This window comes from Pongo abelii, chromosome 8 (assembly GCF_028885655.2).
Source record: "Pongo abelii isolate AG06213 chromosome 8, NHGRI_mPonAbe1-v2.0_pri, whole genome shotgun sequence".
Classification (NCBI taxonomy): domain Eukaryota; kingdom Metazoa; phylum Chordata; class Mammalia; order Primates; family Hominidae; genus Pongo; species Pongo abelii.
Genome location: NC_071993.2, coordinates 22,324,527 through 22,348,110, shown reverse-complemented (window position 1 = coordinate 22,348,110; position 23,584 = coordinate 22,324,527). Strand labels below are relative to the sequence as shown.

At 37.7% G+C, this 23,584-nt stretch overlaps 1 protein-coding gene and 1 non-coding gene across 13 annotated transcripts in view; both read left to right on the top strand.

Annotated features, from left to right (window-relative positions):
- Window positions 1-23,068, top strand: part of EBLN1 (endogenous Bornavirus like nucleoprotein 1) — a 108,276-nt gene extending 85,208 nt beyond the window's left edge. For 7 of the 12 annotated variants that reach the window (XR_008510338.1, XR_008510326.1, XR_008510318.1 and 4 more), the window contains one exon: window positions 5,383-5,791. Coding sequence is in view for 1 of the 12 variants with exons in the window: in XM_063727511.1 (XP_063583581.1) it covers window positions 21,736-22,653 (918 nt within the window). In the remaining 11 variants the exon portion in view is untranslated. Of the gene's footprint in view, window positions 1-5,382; window positions 5,792-9,972; window positions 10,064-13,515; window positions 13,603-14,499; window positions 14,545-16,620; window positions 17,170-18,555; window positions 18,680-21,505 lie in introns of those variants that run through there. The other 5 variants (XM_063727511.1, XR_008510334.1, XR_008510340.1 and 2 more) reach the window with 5 other exon arrangements.
- TRNAN-GUU (transfer RNA asparagine (anticodon GUU)) lies at window positions 1,775-1,848 on the top strand. The gene has a single exon. It is a non-coding gene; the product is annotated as a tRNA-Asn (tRNA).
- Window positions 23,069-23,584: the final 516 nt, after the last annotated feature.

Below are 23,584 nucleotides of genomic sequence, written 5' to 3'. Positions count from 1 at the left end.
TTTATATGCTCCTTTGAAGTAGTTTCAAGTGGAGAGGAAAAAAAGGCAGAGCTAAGTAACCGTGGAAACAGCCATTTTATGTAAAATGTTAAAAACTACAGAACCAGGCTTGAAGACAGTTTTAAAACCAATAGTGGTACCTACATAGACAATTTTTTAGCCTAGAATGAGTTAATATTCCTTTCTGAGTTAGTTTTTCTCATCGACTGTTTCTCATTATCTCTCTTATTAGAAGTCAAATGCTAGTATGATGACTGAAGTGAGGAAAAGATATTGGAGCCGAAGAGATTTACATGAGTAGAACCGTTCCTAATATTACTTTAAACACAAGAGTAAACATTGAATGAAGGGGCAGTGAGGTACACCAGTTGCAGTCTGTTCTGACTGGGTAGTCACAAAAACAATAGAGGAAAGGACACTCAGTTTGGTATCTGGAGAAGAAAAGCCAGTACCTGACAGTTTTAGCTCCCATTAACAGGTACATAAAATATTACCAAGTAGAAAGCAGCATCGTCTAATGAAATGAGACTTCTCATACACTCTGTAGAAGCATTTCCTAGACTGTTTTTTCAAATTCAAAAATTTCAAGTGCACTTCCAAAAGTTTGTTGAAAGTGGCGTGGTGCAGCTTGGCGTGAATTCACAGCTGTTTAACATCTCAACGCTTTCAGGGAACTCGGCTTCTAATTGGTTCCAAAGCCAATTTAAGTTGTCTTACCATGCAACGGGAACTCAAAATGCTGATTAGACTAAGACGCGTCGCTTACAACGTCTATAAATCATGATAGCGATTGTTTTTGGAGGGATTCTGTACAGAGCAGTTTAGTGACTGTTAAAAATTTAAACATCACGTTCGCAAGTGGAAACTCGCAATTATTTGAGGAGAGAAGAAGGGAGAAAAAGAGCGTTTGGAACTTAGAAGTGTACCTTAAAAGACACCAGGAAACATTCACACAAAGGGAACGATTTTCATTTAAGTATTTATAGGAATGGAGCATGTTTACCTGCAATGTTTCTGTGCTAAAAATTTTCAGGAGTTAGTTATAAATCATTCCTTTTTCTTCTTTAACTTCTCTTTCCTCAAATTGGGTTTTAATTATCCCTCGAGATGTGTTTTAAGTGGTATGGCTTCGATGTGGGTGTGTAGGCTAATTCTAGGGAGGAGGGCGGATTTAGCAATAAACTACAACGCACTGGAACTAAGAAATGTTCCTGTAGTTTTTTTCCCTGATGTTTCTTCCCAGTAACAAAATGTTAGTGTGAAATCATTGTACTGTATTTAGTACAAAACAAATAGGGATTTCATCTATGCACTTAGTAATACCTGAATATAAAAATAAAGCAGCCAAATAAATAAAATTCAGATGACCTTGGGAATACTACACAAGTAAATCACGAGAGATGAGCGAACGAAGCACTGGGCAAATTGTTTGAAACAAAGGGAAAGTTTCTCAGCTCACAAAATGAAAGCTTTGATTTTCTTATAAAAGAAAACTAAGAAGAAATAGTTATTTTCCTGAAATACAACGTCCCAAATGGGAGTTGGCGCGGGGGGAGCAACAGTATTTTAATACATTTTGCATTCTGCAATGCCGCTTGATTTTGTTGTATAATTTTTCGATATGCTTAAAAGGTGGAAAATAGAATTAAGACGGTTGGAAACGTGAAGTAAAACATTTTGGTTCTGATAGTACCAATCAGAAAGCAGAAACAGCCACACACTGCCTTTATTATTCTTCATAAAGGCCGAGGCAAAAGGAGCGGCCAACATGGGAGTCTCTGTGGCGCAATCGGTTAGCGCGTTCGGCTGTTAACCGAAAGGTTGGTGGTTCGAGCCCACCCAGGGACGCGCTTTCGTTTTACGAGATGGTTGCGGGAAGTTTTGCAGAAATCGAGTTCAGGCCTCCGGGCTAAGAAGGGGTGGATTTCCAGGGATCAAGCAAAGAAACCACCGACCCACACTGCGCGGCCAGCCAGCGAGCCCTTCGCTTTCGGCCCATGCAGAGCGGCCTCCTCTCCCCCGCTGTCCTCTCCCGGCTACAGGTGAGCGCGGCCAGCCCTTCCCCGGGGTCGTCACGGCGGTCTAGGCCTCGCCAGGGTGCTGGAGCGGGGACGCGCAGAGGCCGCGCGGGCCCGTTTGCCGCGCGCGCCCGCCGCTCCAGCTCTGCGCGTCCCCGGAGGCCCGCGCGTACACGGGGAACGCGGCCCGGGCTGGTCTTGCTCGGCTTCGTGACGCGTGAAGTGTAACGGGGCCACCGAAAGCCATGCATTTCAACAGTGTCAAGTTCAAGCTGCAAACTGAAAACTCTTACATTTTGTTGAAGCATGGCCGCCCTGTTGTCTGTTCCCTGTCAGCGTAAACATCTCCGTTTGCGACTTAAACATTAATTGTTCCTGGTATTAATGCCTTCAGAAATAATTTTTGTGTAGTAAATCTTTCGTGTGGACAATATTGTAAGAATATATATTATATTTTACTTTTTCTACGAAAACGCTTGAATTTAGTAGAGAATAGAATAAGCCTGCAACACTTCCCATCAATGCAGAAACGGAGAAAACCTCTTTTACAATAGTATGACTGTTAAACCTGAAAACAAAGAATGATGAGAAAGATTAAAAGTGAAGCTGCTACCATACTTTGCTTCAACTTTCTACTTTCAACGTCCTCCACCTTTTATTTCGCCAAATGCAAAGCCCTCTCAAAATAGTTTCATTTTATTACTTTGAGAAATAATCATAGTTTCATCATAATAATTATTGTCTTGGCTTGGACTACAGAAAATTGAAAGACAGTTTTGAAGAAAAGTGTAAGAACTAATATATCTTATTCCTGTGGATATATTGTTTTATATTCGTTATATTTCAGCTCAGTTGACATATTAATAAAGATTTATTTTATTGAGTGCTTTCGTGGAGAAATGTATGTAATCTTCATAAGTCTTCCAGGTCCTATTATTGCCGTTGTACAGATGAGGCAACTGAGGCACAGTGCGACTGAGTAAATAGCTGAGTAATTTGCCGGAAGTCACAGTGAGTGTGGAACCTGGGTAGTCAGGCCCAAGCCCAAGCTCCTCCCTGATGTACTGCCTTCTTGGAAGTTCCTTCCTCTAAACTACAGCTACCTAATTAGTGAATTTAAAACCAAAATGATACTTGAATTGGTTTTTATGAAGTTTCGTTAATATTTTGCTCCAAGTCTTGTAAAGGGGGTAAAATAAAAACCAACACAACATTTGTGGTGTGCTAAAGGGCATTGTTAAATTATGCATTCATTGGGCTGCTCAATTTTATTCAAATGAAAGCTGTGTGTGAACAGGAAGTCTTCCTGGGGAACCTGTCTTAGGGAAACAGTTTGTTAGCATTTAGGTACAGAAGGCAAGATGAGAGAGAGAGGCAGGCAAAATCTGGAAAGAGACAGATTCAGGTTAGATTCAGGCCATGGAGTCTAGAGACTAAGGATTCTTTGACCCCAAGCTGATGTTTGGGAATTGGGACATCCACGTAGACCCCTGTTTCAGGACACTTTTGTGAGATAGTACCAGAATTTGTACTTGACCAGGGGCCTAGGTGGCAGTTTAAAATTTGATCTTAAATTTCTAAGTACATTCTATTTCACCCTATTTTGGGTATTAATATGATTTAGAGACCAGAAAATGGAGGAGAATTAAATGGGAATGGAGGTGCCGCACTGAGTGCAAAACGCCCCTCTAATGTAGGCAGAAGCAGTTGCTGTTATTATGTGGACAAGGGCTTAGGCCATTTCCTTGGCTCTTGCAGGCAGGTAAGATAGGTGGGTCCCAGTGTGGGTGGCTGACACCAGTAGTCTCAGCACTTTAGGAGGCCAAGGCAGGAGGATTACTTGAGCCCAGGAGTTGGAGACCAGCCTGGGCAACAGAATGAGACCCCATCTCTACACAAAATAAAAAATTAACCCAGCATGGTGATCACTTCATTGCACTCCAGCGTGGGTGACAGAGTGAGACCCTGTCTCAAGAAAAAAAAAAAAAAGGCAGGTGGGCAACAATTTGGAAGAATTGCATAAATATTTATGGATGCATTGGCCTTATAAAATTTCAGTGTGTCATGGTTGTAGATGTTGCAATAAATGCTATTTCTGAGGAGCATCTTTTTGTCCTTAATTTCTGGGCTCTGTAATACCAGCCAAACTCAGATATATGTCAAGATCATTTAAAGCTTTAATTAAAGGCTGAATAGCATTTAAAAGGCTATGTTGTATATTTGAGTATGTAAATATGTTCCTAATATTGCTAATAGAGTTGTATACTTAAACTGCGTATACAAAATCAGAGGGAAATTCACTGAAGTAACATAATAAAAGGTGAACCAATTGCTGTGATTTAAAAATAAAAACTCATTAGAGAACGTACTATTCATCTAATTCAGAAAAGGACAAAACAGATAATAGATAAAAATTAAAGATCTGTCACAAAAGTCATAGAAGTCATTCATTTAAAGTATTTTTATAATGCAAGTGTTTCTTTAGAAAATAATGGAGGCTAGGAGGAAGCCACATGGTTTAACGTGTCTCTGCTTTCATTTCTAACACTTGTGTCTGATGTCATGCAATGCAAAGTTTAGAAAAAAAAAGCCTGAAGAAACCTAACTGCTCTGTTTCTGCATGAATAATACATGATAATGAATAATGCAAATATGAACTTTTATTTCTCTGAATTTTGATGGACACAGGGCCTAAAATGTTCTTCAATTTATAGCTACAATTGAAAACAGCAATGAATTGAGGGTAGAATAAGCTATAATACATTTAACTAGAAAATAGTTAAAGAACTTGAAAAATTTTAATTAAGTAAGAATGTTAATTTTATCAACTGTATTATTTCATTTTAAGTCCTTGGGGTTGATCCCTTTTGGTAATGTCAGTGTATTTTATGTTTTTACATGTTGAAACTAAGTGTTGAGCTTACAGGAATAGGGTGAGAATAAACTATGTCTATAGATCACACTAAATACTTAAATCTTAAGTTATTTTTAAAGCCTACATTTTTAAGAAAAATCTTAATATTTTAATTGTTTGAAATATGATTGAAAAGGGAACTTTTCGATTAAGCATAAATACTTACAGAAATGTACACGAATTATTGAGTACAACCGAATATATTTTTACAAAGTTAACACATCTTTGTAAACAATTATCAACATCCCAGAACGCCCCTTTATGTTTTTTTACCAGTCACCAAAACATAAGTTTTAAACATACAGATTATTAGGTTAAAATGTGATTTTTTTTGTTGTTGTTGTGTGGATATAGATCCACACAACATATAGATCATTTATTTTCCTTCTAGTCCTGGGTTCAGTACATAGATGGCTTCTTTTCACCCTTTGGGTTGACAATTTTCTCCAGGTTGCTGCTGATGATATGATAAAGCTCAGCATAGAAGGCCCTAAGGTCCAGCACCATGGCCCTGAGCTCCCCATAGGCTGCCTCATCTCGCTCGTGCACCAAGGCCCGGTGATCCATTACATGAGTCTGCTTGGAGGCCTTGGCCACAGCATCCCCACATTCTGAGAAGTACTTGGAAATGGTTGTCTGGAAAGCTTCCACTTTGGTCTTGACGGCATTCACCCTCTCCAGCACCTTATCCTGGATTGCTACCCCAAAATCATTTCCATCTTCAATCTTGTTAAGCCAGAAGTCTGGACTCTTAAAGAGAAATGCATTCTGGTGATTACATGGATCCAACACCTGATCCCCAAAATGTGAATTTTTAACTTATCATCGATCAGTATTGAAAAATAAATGTACGACTAAATCCTGTGTCTTAGTCTGCTCTGCTCAGCCTACAGTAAAAAAAACCACCACAGACCAGGTGGGTTAAACAACAGACAAAATTTATTTGTCACAGTTCTAAAGGCTGAAAAGTCCGAGATCAAGGTGCCAGCAAGGTAGGTTTTATTCTGCTGACTCTTCTCTTCGCCTGTGGGAAGCTGCCATCTTGCTGTGTGCTTACGTGACCCCTTTTTTGTGCATGCACCTGGGAAAGGAATGTCTAGCTCTCTGATATTCTACTCATAAGGACACTAATCCAATCATGAGAGCCACAGCCTCATCACCTCATGTAACGCTAATTACTTCTCCAAAGCCCCATCTCCAGCTTCTATCACATAGGGAATTAGGGCTTCAGAATATATGTTTTGGTGGGGACAGAAACATTCAATCCTTAACACCCTATCAGAGGAATACTTACAGTTGAAGATTAGAAAAAATAATAGAAATTAGAAATCAATTTTCCATGCCTACTCACTTATGACCTAGCCATCTATGATAGACTTGGTAAGAAAAAATTTGTGGTATTAAGGCAGGAAATATGAGAAATTTGCTATTTACTTGAAGAGTTTAATTTTGCCTATAAGCAAATAAAAAGTACTCTTACCCCTTTCCATCAAAGATACAAAACAAAAACAACGTTTTAGAAATGATTATGGCATTTAAATTAACTCAATTTTATTTTTGGAAATAAAGCATACATTTTAAAACCAAGATGAGACTAGATCTTCAAAGTTGCTGCAGGAGAAGAGAACTCAATAATTTCTCAAATAATATAACCAAAAATCTTAAGAATTTTAACCTACAGTTCTCTGTCGGAGGAAAACAATGTCCTGTCATTTTGAAACTATGAAAAAAAAAGAGGAAAATCTAGAGCTATACAAAAAAAGCTGTATTTAAAGTTGTGGAAAGCCCAGAAATACCGCTGAGGAAAGGTATTCAAGAAAGGATCAGTGTACAAGAATCTCAAGAAAAGTTGTACTTTCTTTGTTCAAACAAAATTATTCGTTGTTATTATTAAAGTGGTATATGCCTAAGGTTATAATAATAAGTATCTATAAAAATTTCAGTGCAATTATATTTATTGCAACTTTACTTAAAATAGTGAGAAACTGTAAACAAGAGATAATATCAAACACTAATGGAAATAGTGAAATAAACTGTGGTTTAGACATTAGACATTAGAATATATAAAAAGCATTTATACAGACATTTATATAGTGTTCTTCAGAAATAATGCCTTTGGGCAATGTTAAAATGTGGCATTAGGCACCAAACGCTGGATACAAAACTGTCCAAAAAGTATAATCCTATTTTGTAATAAGACTGAATTACTTACATAGGTGATCTGTAAATATTTCTTGATAGTGAGTGAAATACATCAAAATGAGAGGATCTGATTTTTTTTCTTTTTTACACTTTACCTCCCAAGTTATCTACAACAAATATATATTGCTTTAATTTGTTAACTTTTTTCTAATATAAAAATACCTGAACTCACACTCTATATGCAATTTTGAATGCTGTTTTTCTACCTTAAAATTTATGTATTTGTTTGAGTTCCCCAAAGAAACAGGAACCGTATATATTTCCTTTAAGGAATTGGCTCGAGTGATTAGAAAGGCTGAGAAGTCCAAGATCTACAGTTGGCAAACTGAAGACCCAGGAGAGCCAATAGTTTAGTTCCAGTTTGAATCTGAGCTGACTGGACAAGTCCTGCCCACACTGGGGAGGGCAATCTGTTTACTCAATCTACCAGTTCACATGGTAAACTCATCCAGAAACACCCTCACAGACACACCCAGGAATACTGTTTTACCAAATACCTGGGCACCCTGTGGTTCAGTTGAGTTGATACATAAGATTAACCATCACAAATTGTATTGAGGAAGACTAGAGAGCCCAGAAATAAATCCCTAAATATACAACAAAATGACTTTCAACAAAAGTGCTGGGATTATTCAATAGGGAAAGGATATTCTTTTCAACAAATGTTGTACGAAAACTGAACATCCACATACAAAAGAATGAAGTTGGATCATTGTTTTATACCATATGCAAAAATTAACTCAAAATGTATTGCAGACCTCAATATAAGACCTACAACTATAAAACTCTTAAAATATAGGGGGAAGCTTCATGGCATTGGATTTGACAATGATTTATGTATTTGTTTGAGTAGATATGACACTAAAAACACAAGCAATAAAAGAAAACATAGATAATAGACTACATCAAAATTTAAAACTTCTGTGCATCAAAGGATACTATCAAAAGAGTGGAAAGGTAATTCCCAAGATGAGAGAAAATATTCACAAACTATGTATCTGATAAAAATGTAATATCTAGAATATGGAAGGAGCTCCTACAATTCAACAACCATAAAAAACTAAACAGCCCAATTAAAAAATGGCCAAAGGGCTGGAGTTGACATTTCTGTAAGAAGATGTACAAGTGGCCAATAAGCACATGAAAAATGCTCAACATCATTAGCGCTAGGAAAATGCAAATCAAAACTACAGTGAGATACCACCTCACACACATTAGTATGGTTGTTATCCAAAAAAACATAAAATAACAAGTGCTGGTGAGGATATGGGGAAATTGGAACCTTTGTGCACTGTTGATGGGAACTTAAAATTATACGGCTACCATGGGAAAGCAGCAGGTGATTCTTCAAAAAATTAAAAATAGAATTATCACATGATTCAGTAATTCCACCTTTGAGCATATACCCAAAGGAATTGAAGACAGAATCTTGAAGAGATATTTGTACACTCATGTTCATAGCAGCATTATTCACAATACCCACAAGGTAGAAGCAACCCAGGTGTCCATAGAAACTTAGTAAATGATGAATGAATAAACAAAATGTGATAAACACACACACACACAATGGAACATTATTCAGCCTTAATAGGAGGGAAATTCTGACAATGCTACAACACGGAGGAATCTTGAAGATGTTATGCTTACGTGAAATATATCACTCACAAAAGACAAATTGATGATTTGTATGAATTCTATAATTCTGCTTGTATCAGGTACATAGAATAGTTAAATTCGTAGTGATAGAAAGTAGAATGGTGGTTGCCAGTGGCTGGGGGAAGGGAGAAATAGAGAGCTGTTTTTAAATGAGTATAGAGTTTCAGTTTTGTATTATCAAAAGAATTCCAGCAACTGGTTGTACAACAGCATGAATGTACTGATTCTACTGAACTCTACACTTAAAAATGGCTAAGATGTACATTTTATGTTATGTATATTTTATCACAATTAAAAATGAAAACATAAATTATTTTGAGGGGATTTTCCCCCTTATATAAGACAGTGTGATATTGAAGCAAGGATAGATAAGCAGACCAATGGAAACAATTCAGAACCCAGAAACAGATTTAAGCACATCTAATTAAAAAGAAAGTTGAAGGCCAGGCCCAGTGGCTCACACCTGTAGTTCCAGCACTTTGGGAGGCCAAGGCGGGAGGATCAGTTGACGCCAGGACTTCAAGACTGGCCTGGGCAACATAGACCCTGTCTCTATGATAAAAAAAAAAGAAAGAAAGAAAAGAAAAGTGAGCCCTCAAGGAAGAGAAGCACAACTCCTGACTCCTTAAGTGACTTCCTTCCAAAGAGTTCAGTATGGAAAGGAGAAAAAGAGTAACTTTAAGTGAAGAAATCTGACAAGTACTACCTCAGCCAGGTGATCAAGATCAACATCAACAGTGATAAGTCATGTTGATGGTATGTACCCTTGATAGGATGTGGCTCTTCACCTCTGTGGTCTTCCTTCCAAAAATTTATATTCCCACTCTATTCACAATGAAAACATCACACAACTTTCAATAGAGGGTCATCGCACAAAGGGGTACCAAACCAAATCCTGATTCCTTTATATTTCCCCTAAATTTTGCTTTAAAACTGTACATTTCTCTTGTTTTTCTATTCTACTCCTCATGGACTTTTCATAGGCAGCTAAAAACAAAAACAAAGCGAAATAAAAACAATTAGTACTTTCAGCAGTGTGCCTGTAAATATCCTCAGCCAGAACTATCAGTTCCTTATGTATGTTTTCTGTTGTCCGCGTTCCTGCAGATGACAGTTTCACCACTGTCTTCTGTGGGGTTTGTACCTCCTGTTAATAATTTTAATATGTCCCCTTTCCTTCAGACTCCAATAGCTATTTCATTACTGTCTTGTAAGCCTTCAATAACGGGCTCTTTAAGGACTTCCATCTCTTGCTTACCACCTGGTCCCAAAGGTAAGGCTGCAAGTTTTTCTTAAGTCAGACACCATTTCCAAATACCAAGTTCTGTCTTATTATCTGTTGTTGCATAATAAACCACTATAAAACTCAGTGAGTAAAAACAGCAACCATTTTTTATCATATGTCTTGGTTTTTCAAATTTTTTATTATTTGGTTTGAGATCGGGTCTTGCTCTGTCGCCCAGGCTGGAGAGCAGTGGCACGATCATAATTCACTGCAGCCTTGACCTCCTGAGCTCAAGCGATCTTCCCACCTCAGCCTCCTAAGTAGCTGGGACCACAGGTGTGTGCCACCATGCCCAGCTATTTTTTAAATTTTTTGTAGAGTCAAGGACTCCCTACATTGTGTGCTACCATGCCCAGCTATTTTTTAAATTTTTTGTAGAGTCAAGGACTCCCTACGTTGTGTGCCACCATGCCCAGCTATTTTTAAAATTTTTTGTAGAGTCAAGGACTCCCTATGTTGTGTGCCACCATGCCCAGCTATTTTTTAAATTTTTTGTAGAGTCAAGGACTCCCTACGTTGCCCAAGCTGGTGTTGAACACGGGACTGCATTTATTACCTGGCTTGTGAATGTGCCCACTCTATGGCAAATGGGGATGTGATGACACTTTGGATCCTTCAGTATCAATGTGAATTCAAACCCTTGAAATGTCAGGAATTCCTCTTCCCCCAGTTCACCCACACAAATGGCTATATGTCCCTTTGGAAAAAGGACTGGGGGAATCTATCATATATACTTGCTGTGGGTGATAGAATTCTTCCTGGGACCTGATCTATCCTTCAGTTAACGAGTTCCTAGCCTGAGTAGTGGCTCGGATCCAGAAATGAGGCAGAATATGGTCATTTTTGTTGGGGTGATTGGTCTCAATCTCCTGAAGATCCATGGTTGATTTCTTTTCTTTTCTTTTTGGAGACAGGGGTCTCACTCTGTTGGCCAGGCTGAAGTTCAGTGGCGTGCATCGTCATGGCTCGTGGCAGTCTCAAACTCTTGGGCTCAAGTGATCTTCCTACCTCAGCCTCCCAAGTAGCTTGGAGTACAGATGCATGCCACCATGCCTGGATAATTTTTAAATTTTCTGTAGGGATGCGGAGGGGTCTTACTACATTTCCTGGGCTGTTCTTGAAACAATCCTCCTGACTCGGCCTCCCAGTGTTGGGATTACACGCGCGAGCCACCCCTTTTGGCCTCGATTTATCCCGATTGTATAATTTGAGTAATATGCTTATTGGCTGCTCATCCAAGATTTCCCTACAGATGCTATGTTCCATTAACCAGCTTCACATCTCTGTGAGTCAGACACCTCTCCCTCTTTCAATCCAAACTTGCCAGCCATTAGAATAATAGCCCACAATCTGCCCTTATCACTGCAGGAGACTATCATCCCCATTGTTATCAGGGAGCCCAGCTCCGTACCAGTATCCCCAATATCAGCCCAAGGCCACAGGGGACAGCCACACTGACCTTCACAGAGATGCTGGTGCCCCTCATCCCGATGACTTTATTGCTTTATCAAACAGTGTCCTCTGGCCCCTCCCACAGTCTATCATTGGTGAGTGGGTTTTCTGGCACTCAACAGGGTATATTCACTCTAGAACATTTTCCTAACCTTTTGATCCTTTATTTTCCTGTCTGCCATGGAAGTTTCAGCGCTTCCTCTCACATAATGTGGCCATGTTTTCTACAAGCTTCTAAGATCTTGTCGTGTGTTGTCACCAACTCCTAGGTTGCTTGTCAGGGTTAAATCCTGTTTCACAGGACAATGCTGTCTTGATTGACCCTCCTTTATCCAGCCTTATCTTCTACTCACTTTGAACCAACACCAAATATCCTGTCTTGGTTTGTGATGGTATATGTCAGCTCAGTCCTGCGTCTCCTTTTGAGAGCATCATCTCTTCCCTCTCTCAGCAGGCTGGCTCATGTTATGACTCAACTCTACTCATTTATCTGATGGCTCAAAGAGGAGGTAGAAGTGGATCTGAAAGGAATGCCTGTGGCTTTGCAAGGCAGATGACTGCATCATCTTCAAGCTAGCGAGCAGTGCTGACCTTTAACAGACTCTATAGGCCCAGAGTCTGGGAGAATGTGGGAATTCAGGATGCCACCATGCCATGCCTTAAGGTCAGCTTCTTCCCAACAGGCCCTCTCCTTATTCAACCTATTCTGAAGCTCTATTACTCTTATTGTTGAGGCTCGGGCTTGATTCTTAGCCTCTTTTGGTGTTGGCTCATAGAAGATGAGAATCTCTTTATATGGTGTGGAAGAGGCCGTCTGACTTTCCTGCTTGCCTTTAATTGGTGATTAATTAACCTCAGCCTTTCGTTGTCTTCCTCTGGGGCATCCACTGTTGTCAGCAGCAGCCAATTCCCTAATCCTTGTAATTACCACTTTCTCTAGCTCTCAAAATCCTAAGATACTGCACCTGCCAGTATATTCCATTTTACTGGTATCCAACGCCAGCTCACACCGGGAATGCTTTAATACTTGTATCACTGTCTCATACCAGAGGTATCCATGCTCCATCTATCCCCAGTGATGGGTCTTCAGTACCTGCCTGCCAGTGGGTGATCTGGCTGTGCCTGCAACTCATTTTAAAGCCACTTTCCTAGGATCACTTCCAGCACTAGCTGCTGCAGGTCAGATGCCCTGAGACTCTGAGATTTGCATGTAGGAGTTTGTTGAAGAGTGCTGTCAGAAACAACTCCTTTGAGGAAGCCAAGGAGAAAATAGTAGTGAGCAGAGGAAAAAGCCAAACTGAGATGCAGCTGCATCAGTGGCCTCAGCTGGCTCCAGCGGGAGCATTGAGGCTGAAAGAGCATTCAGAGATGTACCAATCCAAGGCACCAGGGCTGAGTCTTTGAATCCCTGCATTGAATCCAGTCATTGGATTGTGGGCTACCCTTGAAGAAGAGACATAAATGTATTGAGGCAACTTCCTTTAACCAAGGTCAATTCCAGAAAACGGATTCAGCTGTGAGCCATCAACAGCCAATAATTACTCCCAGCAACAGCCTTGAACTTGAAGGGGGGACTGGGTGAGGGGCCATAGTATCCATGGCACAAGTCTCCTAGGAGTGGTTTCTTTTCTTATTATTTTTCCTTTTGTATGTATTATTTCTTCCTGTCTTTTTAGGTCATTGTTGTTTTTTTTCTTTTTTGTTACACATTTGGTTTGTATACTTTAATTTTTTAAAAAACAGCAAAGTCATTAAGATGTATATTAAACGACAGAGATTTTGCTATGCAGTTACATGGTTTGGCTGTGTCCACCTAAATCTCATCTTGAATTGTAATCCCAACTGTTGAGGCAGGGACTGGTAGGAGGTGATTAGATCATGGGGGTGGATTTCCCTCATGCAGTTCTCGTGATGGTGAGTGAGTTCTCACGAGATCTGATGGTTTGAAAGCATCTGGCAGATCCCCCCCGCCCTTGCTCTTTCTCTAGCTCCTGCTGCCCTGTGAGGAAGGTGCTTGCTTCTCCTCCTTCAGCCATGCTTGTAGTTTCCTGAGGCCTTCCCAGCCATGTGGAACTGTGAGTCAATTAAACCTCCTTTCCTTATAAATTACTCAGTCTCGGGTAGTATATTTACAGCAGTGTGAGAACGGGCTAATACACTTAGTTATTCCTCTTTATATTATTTTCTAAATAGTCTGTATTTGTTGCTTGCTTTTTGACTTAGAAGTTATTTAGGAGAGACTTAATATTTAACCTTTTTCAAGTGGTTGTTTTTTCCAAAGTTAATTTTACGAATTTATAGTTATATCATGGTGTAGTCAGAGAATGTAGCCAACATAGTATCTGCTTTTGTCATTTATTACAGTTTTCTGTTTTCCATTAAGTTTTGTTTCCATTTTTCTTGCATATACCAAGGAAGATAAAAAATAACAATTCAGTTGAATCTGACAAACACATTGGTGTGTAATGAAATGTATGGTGTGCGGGATATACAGAAAAAGCAGAGGATATGTTTTTTCCTCTTTGTCTTTATATTACCAAAGTTCTTGGCACATAAGAAATGAATATGAGAACAGTATGAAAGTGAAGCGGTTCTCTTTATTCCTTTGTGCCTTCACATACTGATCAGGGAAAAGCAACCAGGATGATAAGTTTTTGCACTGGTGAAACCCTATCTCTACTAAAAATAGAAAAATTAGCTGGGCGTGGTGGCACGCACCTGTAATCTCAGATACTCAGGAGGCTGAGGCAGGAGAATCACTTGAACCCAGGAGGCGAAGGTTGCAGTAAGTCAAGATCGCACCACTGCACTGCAGCTTGAACGACAGAGTAAGACTCCATCTCAAAACAAACAAAAAATATATATACACATACATATATATAAGTAATTTGTGAGTATGTATTTATTGCTTTAAAAATCAAGCAACAGAATTGTTATTGTAATAAGCGTGAGAGGGTTTCCCAGGCAACATTGGATTCTGATTGTCTGAGTCAAGGTAAAATGATGCAGCGCACAAGGTTTGTGTTTTAGACTTGAAGCTCAAGTGTACTTAGTTTTTGATCTCAATAAAATAGTCTTAAGGAAAGTCACACAAATTTTGATTATGTGGATTTTGGCAAAACGGAGATGGAGTGGACATAGGGCAAGAAGTACTCATGATTCTTGATTAAACTTCCAGTGTTTTGAAAATCAAGTTAAAATTTCTGAAGATTTATACTCTGTTTAATTGTATTAGCACAATTTATAAATTATTGCAACTTTGCACTAAAATCCTGTCCTTCCTCAGTCTTCATTGTATATGTCTAACCTATATTTTTAGAAGAGTTTTTGTGTGCCAAACTCCCAATGATGAGAATTATATATTTCAAACAAATATTCTGTTTCTGAAATAAACCACCAATAAATTACCTATTGTACATAGAATGTTGCCATCTAGATATTTTTTCAAAAGAGTAGAAAGTATTTTCATTTTGACGCAAGTAGCTTGTTTTCCTTAAAGAGGTTGTTGCCCTGTTTGAGTCTATTGGTGATAATTCAAAGTAGGTTTATATTATCTTTAGTTTTAAAATATTTAACAAATCTAGACTGAAACAGTTTGAAGACTAAATGTTTACTGTAAATATATTTGTAGCATAAAGAGTGAAGGAAAAATACATTACATGTATGGATTGAGGGGTATGTTATGACTAATTTGTTTTTGTTTTTTTTTTTTTTGTAATTTGTTTGTACATGCCAGATGAGGTGTCTCTAAATTGGGTTTCACCAAATGACTTTTATTGGGGTAAAAAAAAAAATCACAGAAGCACAGTCACCTGCAGATAAAATATTGAAACACTGAGTTTGAAACTCCTCTCTGAATATCTGATACTCATTATGGCATAAACCACACATCGTATAGTGCTTTACATTGTTGTTACTGTTTTATTTTTCTTAGATGTTAAGAAAAATTTAAGTGTAGTTTATTAAAGATAATTTGAAAATATAAAAAAGAAGAAAATAATTAAACATAGTTCTAACAGTATTATGCATACAATTTTGTACTGTTATTTTCGCTTGATATCTTGTAATAATTTTCCCATATTAATATGTAATGTATTTTTCCCTTCTGTGTAATATTTCATCTAGTACATATACCACAGCACACGTAACTGTTCCACTATCACCAAACATTTAAGATGTTTCATTTCTTCATGGTCATATATAATGCTGAAATGAGGGTCTTTGTATATAAATATTTTTTTCTTTCATATTTAGGAAAAATTTCTTGTGTGATGTTTTTATAAGCTACACCACTGAGGCAGAGTATTACTACATTTAAAGTTCTTGATATCTGTTGCTAAACTGTCTTCAAAAAAAGGTGGTGTCAATTTGCACTTCCAATGGCTATATATGAGAATGTCTGTTTTGCCATACTTCTAGCAGCAGTGAGAATTGTCAAAACTATTTTCTAGTTATTTTGAGAAAAATAATAATACTGTCTCCTTATTGCTTTAATTTGTATTTCTTTGGTTATTATCAATGCTGATAATTTCCTCAAGTTTGTTAATTTGCTTTCTTCTGTGATTTGGTTGGGCGTACTTTAAGAAGCATGTTATAATAAAGCTATTTATAATGTACAGTGATATCATATAGATGGTATTGTGATAATATATTACACATTGTGTATTGATATAACTCACACACCATACAATTCACCCGTTTAAAGCAGTTAAATGATTTTTTAGTATATTCATAGGGATGTCCAACCATCACCACAATTAATTTTACAACATTTTCATCACTCCAACAAGGAATCATGTACCTATTATCAGTCACTCCTTATTTCCCCCCAAACCCCTTTACAGACTTAGGCATACACTAATCTCTACTTTCTGTCTCTGTATGTCTATTTATTCTGGTTATTTTATAAAATTGGAATCGCACAACATATGATCTTTTGTGACTGTCTTCTTTCACATAGCATAAGTTTTCAAGAGGCAACCATGTTGTAGCTTGAAATAGTGCTTTCTTCTTGATTGTCTAATAACATTTTGTTGTACAGATATAACTCATTTTATTTATCAGTTTATCAGTTGATGGATATTGGAGTTGTTTCTACTTTTTGAGTGTTACAAATAATGCTTCTATGAACATTTATGTACAAGTTTTGGGGTGGACACATATTTTCATTTGTCTTGGGCCTACACCTAGGAGTGCAGTTGGTGGGTCCTATGGTAACTCCATGCTGAGTGTTTTGAGGAATTGCCAGAGTGTTCATACCTGCTTTTATGCATGTTAATCTATTGGTGTCTTGGTGCTGTTCTTAAAGATTTGTATGAGCTCTTTATATAAGGTCAATGTTAACCTTGTATACTTGCAGAAAGTATTTTAATCCCCATATATCGCTTGCCTTTAATTTAGGTAATGAGTTTTGTGTGCAAATATTTTTCAGTTCTACATTGTCAGTTCTGTCAATATTTTATTTTGTAACTTGTTTCATTGTTACTAAGCTTTTTAAAAAACCATTCCTTGGCTGGGCAAGGTGATGCATGCCTGTAGTCCCAGCTACTCAGGAGGCTGAGGAGGAAGGATTGCTTGAGCCCAGGAGGTTGCAGCAGCAGTGAACCATGATGGTGCCACTACACTCCAGCCTGGGTGACAGAGTAAGTCCTTGTCTCAAAAAAAAAAAAGAAAAAAACAAAAACAAAAACAAAAACAAAAAACAAAAATCAGAAAACCTATTCCTCTGTGGAGTTTGAGTCATATTAATGTATATTTTCTTGTAATTTTTCTATAATTTAATCTTTTAAAATATTTTATTCCTTTATTTAGGTTATTTGGGTGGATGGTATAAAACTAATATCAAAATGGATTTTTACTCCCAATTATCTAACCAGTTGTACCATTACCATTTTTCTTAACACTTCCTCTCTTCCCTGCTGAATTTGTCTTGATATTGCCTCTTTTATTGATTATTAACTTTTTTTTACATGTTCTAATGTCTGTTTTGGTCAGCATGCCTATTCCTGCACCAGGACCACATTGTTTAAATTATTGAAGGTTTAGAATATGTTTTGTACCCAGGAAAACAGCCATATTTCCTTCAACCCAGCACCTCATATTTAATTAATCATCTTTTTCAAACATTTCTTAGTGACTCTTATTTTTTTCCAAATGTTTCCCAGCTTTTTCCAAAGTTTTGTCGTGTTTTCTAAATACTGTTGGAATATTCATTGTGCTTGCATGAAACGCTCAGTTAAACTTCAAGAGACTTGACATTTTAATAGCAGTAAATTTTGTCATCTAGGAACCTGGTATATCTCCCTGGTTATAGTTTTTCGAAAAAGCTCAGCCAGGTGTTGTACTCATTTTATGCAAATCACATATGGTTTACTCCCCATTGGAGCAGATCCAGGTTCTGAGGGGCCTAAAGCTTATGTGATTTTGGGGGGTTTTCTTAAAGAAAATGAATACAAAACTACAAATACAAAATTAGGTACCTAATCTTGGAAGGAGCCTGGGCGAGTAGTGGGCTCTGGAGCTGCCTTTATTTTCTAGGCAGTTGGCTTCTTTTCACAGGTATGTCTTTGTTGATCTTGTTATTATATATTTGTAATATATTATCTTGTGTTCCTATAGGAATTAAAGAATCTATGAACTAAACTTAGAAAATACTTTGAAAAAATCTGTTTTCTACTTTTCCATTTTTGAATTTCTATACAAATAATCATACTATATGTGACTAGCAATAACTTTATATCATCTTCTGTAATATTTTTCTGCATCTTAAACTTGTTGAGAAAAGGATCCATATATTGAAGGTCTTTAATAAATGTTTTTAGTGATGACTGATAAGCTAAACAAAGGAGTGTATTTACTGAGGCCATAGCTAGATGAATTTGCTACTCAGCGTTTCATGCTTCAGATGCAACATAATTTTGCCCATAATGCAGAGTGTAGGCTACAGACCTGTACGTATAGAATAACATACTTTGCATCATAGACTGGGTTTTTAATACAACCTTTTTTTTTTTTTTTTTTTCTTTTAGAGACAGGATCTCACTCTGTTGCCCAGGCTGGAGTGCAGTGGTATGATCATAGCCCACTGCACCTTTGAGCTCCTGGAGTCAAGCAATCCTCCTACCTCAGCCTCCAAAGTAGCTAGGACTGCAGGTACATGCCACCATGCCCAGCTAATTAAAAAAAAAAAAAAAACTTTTTTTTTTTTTTTTTTTTTGAGAGATGGCGTCTTGCTATGCTGCCCAGGCTGGTCTCGAACTCCTAGACTCAAGGGATCCTCCCACCTTAGCTTCCTGAAGCACTTAAGATTACAGGCACGAGACACCACATCCAACCTTACTATAATTTTAATGCTCTAAACTCAGAGTATATGTATAAAGACTTCTCAACAGTTTTCATTCTAGAAATTATTCAAGACACTATGTATTTGACCTGGTTTCTTGGATCAAAAATAGCCAAAATGAGAAGAAAAGCTTCCTAATGAAATATTCCTGAACGTAAGTTAATAACTAGGTTTAAAGAGTCTCACTAGGGACTTATTCTATTTACAAAACAAAAAATATTGGAAAGGTTATTTAGTATATATATCCTACTGCTACAGCATTTTATAAGATAAGGGACCTAATTTTCATAGGCCATTTGAAAATTGCATATTTTAGAAATTTCAGAAGATACATCATTTATTATTTCTGTTTTACTCTTTAATGTTTTTGAATTCTAATATAGAGATTGTAGGACAACAGAAAAATGGACAGTTCAAGTTATTAATTAAATTAACTGTCATCTTTGTAGTTGATACATATTTTGGAAAACTCACAAAATCCTATAGTACCCAAAGCATCCCACCAAGTGCTTTAGAGATATGCAATACATTGTGGTTTATGGCACTGAGAACACCAACCCTAGCCCCTAATTATCCAAACAATCAAGAATACGGGGACGTTTTTAGTTAAGACCTTTGGTTTTAGTAACCGAAGATACCTATTCACAATAAAGAATGCTCAGATAATTGTGATTATAACTGCTAGTTAAGTTTAGCTGCATGATTAACTAAATGTTTGAGACATGGGATTAAGAAGGGACATGGTAAAACACAAGCAGCTTTAAGTGACTTAATTAGCACACCAAAGAGGTGGAGGGAAAAGCTCACATGCTCACCTTAAACTGTTTTCAGGCCAGGTACAGTGGCTCACACCTGTAATCCCAGCACTTGGGGAGGCCGTGGCGGAGGGGTGGGGTAGTGTGGGGTAGCGTGGGGTAGCGTGGGATGAGGCCAGATTACTTGAGTTCAGGAGTTCGAGACCATCCTGGGCAAAGTGAAGAAACTCTATCTCTACAAAAAACAAAAATTAGATAGGCATAGTGGCAAGTACCTGTAGTCTCAGCTACTTTGTGGGTTGGGGCAGGAGGATCACTTGAACAGGGAGGTCGAGGCTGCTGTGAGTTGAGATTGTGCCACTGCACTCCAGGCTGGGTGATAAAGTGAGACCCTGTCTCAAAAAAAAATTGTTTTTTGTTAACACGATTTAATACCTATTAGATTTTGTCTTTGTGTAAACATAAGGAAATAACAAAAACGCTATAATTTATATGTGCTTTCAGAATTGGGAACCATAGAAAAATCCATGAAGTTTTAGAATGTTTTTAAGTGTGTGGAGATTTTGAACATTTCTTTTCATAAATCTCACCTTTTTCTACCTCCAAATGGACTTTCGGGGAATAAAAATGGATTATTGTGAATTAATGCGAAGAAAAATATTTATTGAGATGCACAACATACCACCCAAACCAAAAGCCTATATTTGGAACAAGACAGTTAAGAACATGACAAAACATAATAACTTTTCATTGCATTAAGAGGCGAGAAAAGAAAGAAATGAACGACCATGTAATGTTATATCCCTTCCATTGGAGAACTTTTGCATGGAATATTGTGATTAGCATGGTGATTGCATCAGCTTTAAGCTTTTATCACTGCCTAGGTTTTAAAGCAGGGCTTGCAATATTATATCTTAAAAGCTCTTTAATTTTTAAAAACCCCAGAGAGCCTTTAAGTGAGACTTAATTAAAATTCAAATCAACCTTAGATGTATGTCCAAGACAGTTTTCAAAAGACCTGTACAACTTGTGTTCCTTTTATTCCATGCCCTTTCCAGTGTTATCTCCAGTTGCTCTGGGCAGCACCCACTTGGCCAGTGAGTTTGGAAACCTGAGGGCATTCTGGGGTTGACATAATGATTTGATATAGGGCATCACTGACACTTAGAGGAGGGGACCAGGTTTGCCTGATGACCCCAAAACTTGATTTGGTTCTGCACAATGAAAAATGTTCCTGCCCTGCTAGTTTCAAAAGACGCCCTGAGCAATATCCTAGACAAATATGGCAGTAGTACTTTTAATACAGATTTAAGTCAGCAGCCCTTCTGTGTGAAGGAATACTGAAAAGTTTTAAAAGAAGCTACACAAAAAGGCTCCTTTTTTAGGGAAAAATTCCTTACGTCGAGGAAAGCTTAAATGACATAAAGATATTGCTTAAGAATTGTTGAACAACTAACTCTTTCTGTGGATCCTGGCTTTGTTAGAAGTTTTGTTTTGTTCATTATAGGGGATTTTATTGGCATTACTTTGATGTTTTAAAAGATGACACTACAATATGACTGATCTTGATGATTGAGTTTAAATTTAAGGAAACCTTAAATTTTGTGCTCGAAATGAGTGGTTGACTCTTCTCTCTGTAGGCATAGCTCTGGTGTTCACAGTTGACAGGGGAAAGGATTTTAGTGCAGCTGCACATTTAGGTGTAAAAGCAAGAAAATCAAAATTATGTTGTGTAATTAAGGAGATTTGGAAATTCCTTTACTAGACTAAAAAACTGAATATTACTAAGAAGTAAATGAGATACAGAAGTCATAATACATTTTATTAATAAATGTTATTTAAAAATATTTTGTATTATTGCCATTCTCTGTATTTTTTTAGTGCAATACAAAATTGTGTGAAAATCACAGAAACAATTACCCACAATGTCCCGCTCAAGAAAGAACCGATAGACCAGCAGCCCACAAGACAATACAAAGGATGGGAGCAGCTTCCATTACTTTCAAGGGAGATTTGAGCTCTCTGGGAAGAGCAGACAGTATCCAGCAGATGCATTGGAGCCCCAACCTGGTATTGGAGATGTTAAGGACATTGAAAAAGCAGCAAAGTCTATGCTAGACCCAGTACACAGATCTCATTTTCACCTTGTAACCCCAAGCTTAGTATTTTTGTGTTTTATATTCGATGGATTACACAAGGCACTACTCAGTGTCGGTGTGAGCAAAAGGTCTAATATTGTGATTGGGAATGAGAACAAGGAAACAGGTACTCTCTATGCTAGCAAATTCGAAGATGTTTTGCCTACCTTCACTGCCCTTGAGATGTCATCAATTCTCCGTCACTGCTGTGATCTTCTGATAGGCGTTGCTGCCGGATCAAGTGACCCGATACGCACCAACAGCCTCGAAGTACAGAGACAATTCAAGGCAATGATGATATCCATTGGAAGACCTTTGCATAGTGAAAGTGCTGATTTATTAATTAGCTATAATGCAGGGCCAGCTATAGATTGGATCAACTCAAGACCATGGGTTGGAGGATTAATGTTCACATTTCTATTTGGAGAATTTGAATCCCCTGCACGTGAGCTACTTGATCAAGTTAAAGTAGTTGCCAACAAAGCACAGATGACGACTTACTACACTGTGAAAATGTTCCCGGATCAGTGCGTGGATGGTTCCATTGCTTTACCAGCTGTTGTGTCCGAGATTCCAGTTTTTGAGCAGAAGAAAGCACTGGTTAAAAAGGCACTTGGAGATTTCTTTGAATTTGGGGCTGTACTTCGCCACCCTGTTAATGGGGAGCTATCACCACGAATGTTCCCAAACCTAGCAACAGCAGCAAACTACTGGGCCAAAAGAAGGAGTCCCACGTTTTCTGGATTTGAAGCCCTTGACTTTATACCAGGATCAACTATTACATTCCCTCTACTTCAAATGGCATCTGCTCGAAAAATCTCCAGAGGAAGTGACATGGATCCATATACAGTTAACATCCTTCGCGGTTATGGGATTTCGGGATTTGAATAACAAATACGTGAACTAATCCTTATATATACATATAAAAAGAAATTATGTGAAAATCACATTCTGAAATAGTATCTGAGTGTTGCCTATTGTTTTCAATCTTGGTCTGATATGTCTCTGACATCTATCGCAACTTCTGTATAATCTTTTATTCTTTAAAAGAATCCATCCAATATTCTCTGGCCACTGAAAGATATGATCTCCAAAGTCTTTTTAAGTACTAGAGGCTAAAAATATGCTTTGACATGTAGTAGAATTTTGAAATAATTGAAATGTTTTCTGTAGTCACATGGGGATTTTTTATTTTATTCTTTATAGATAAGGCCCAAATCATTTTTAAGGTTATTGTATTTCTTCTCTAATTTGTCTTGATTATTTTTTATAATTATGTTGAAATAAATCTGATGCATTATCACTTATCCTAGCACTATTTTTTGTTATGGTACTAGTGTCCTCCTGTACCTCTGTTCATTTCAGGAGATCTCTTTTATGGAATGACTTATTTTTTCTTAAATCAAAATGTAATCATTAAGTCAATGCAAAGATCTGGCTCTTTTAATGGATCTTGTAGTGTAGTCATATCTGAGCATTTACATATTGAAATACATGTTATGAATTATTTTCCTTTTAGTTCTCTGTTAAACTATTGAGATACTATTTTCATTTCTAAAACATTGTATGTAGTTAGATTATATCACCCAGGAATTTCATTCCCAAATATGTGATGGATTACGTTTCCAAAGGTGGCCATAGCAATATTTCCCATTCCACATCTATTTTCTTTCTGTAGACCAACCCGGGCGTGCGGTGGCGCGATCTCGGCTCACTGCAACTTCTGCCTTCCGGGCTGAAGCGATTCTCGTGCCTCAGTCTCCCAAAAAGCTGGGACTACAGGCGCAAGCCCGGCTAATTTTTTGTATTGCCCCAGGTTGAT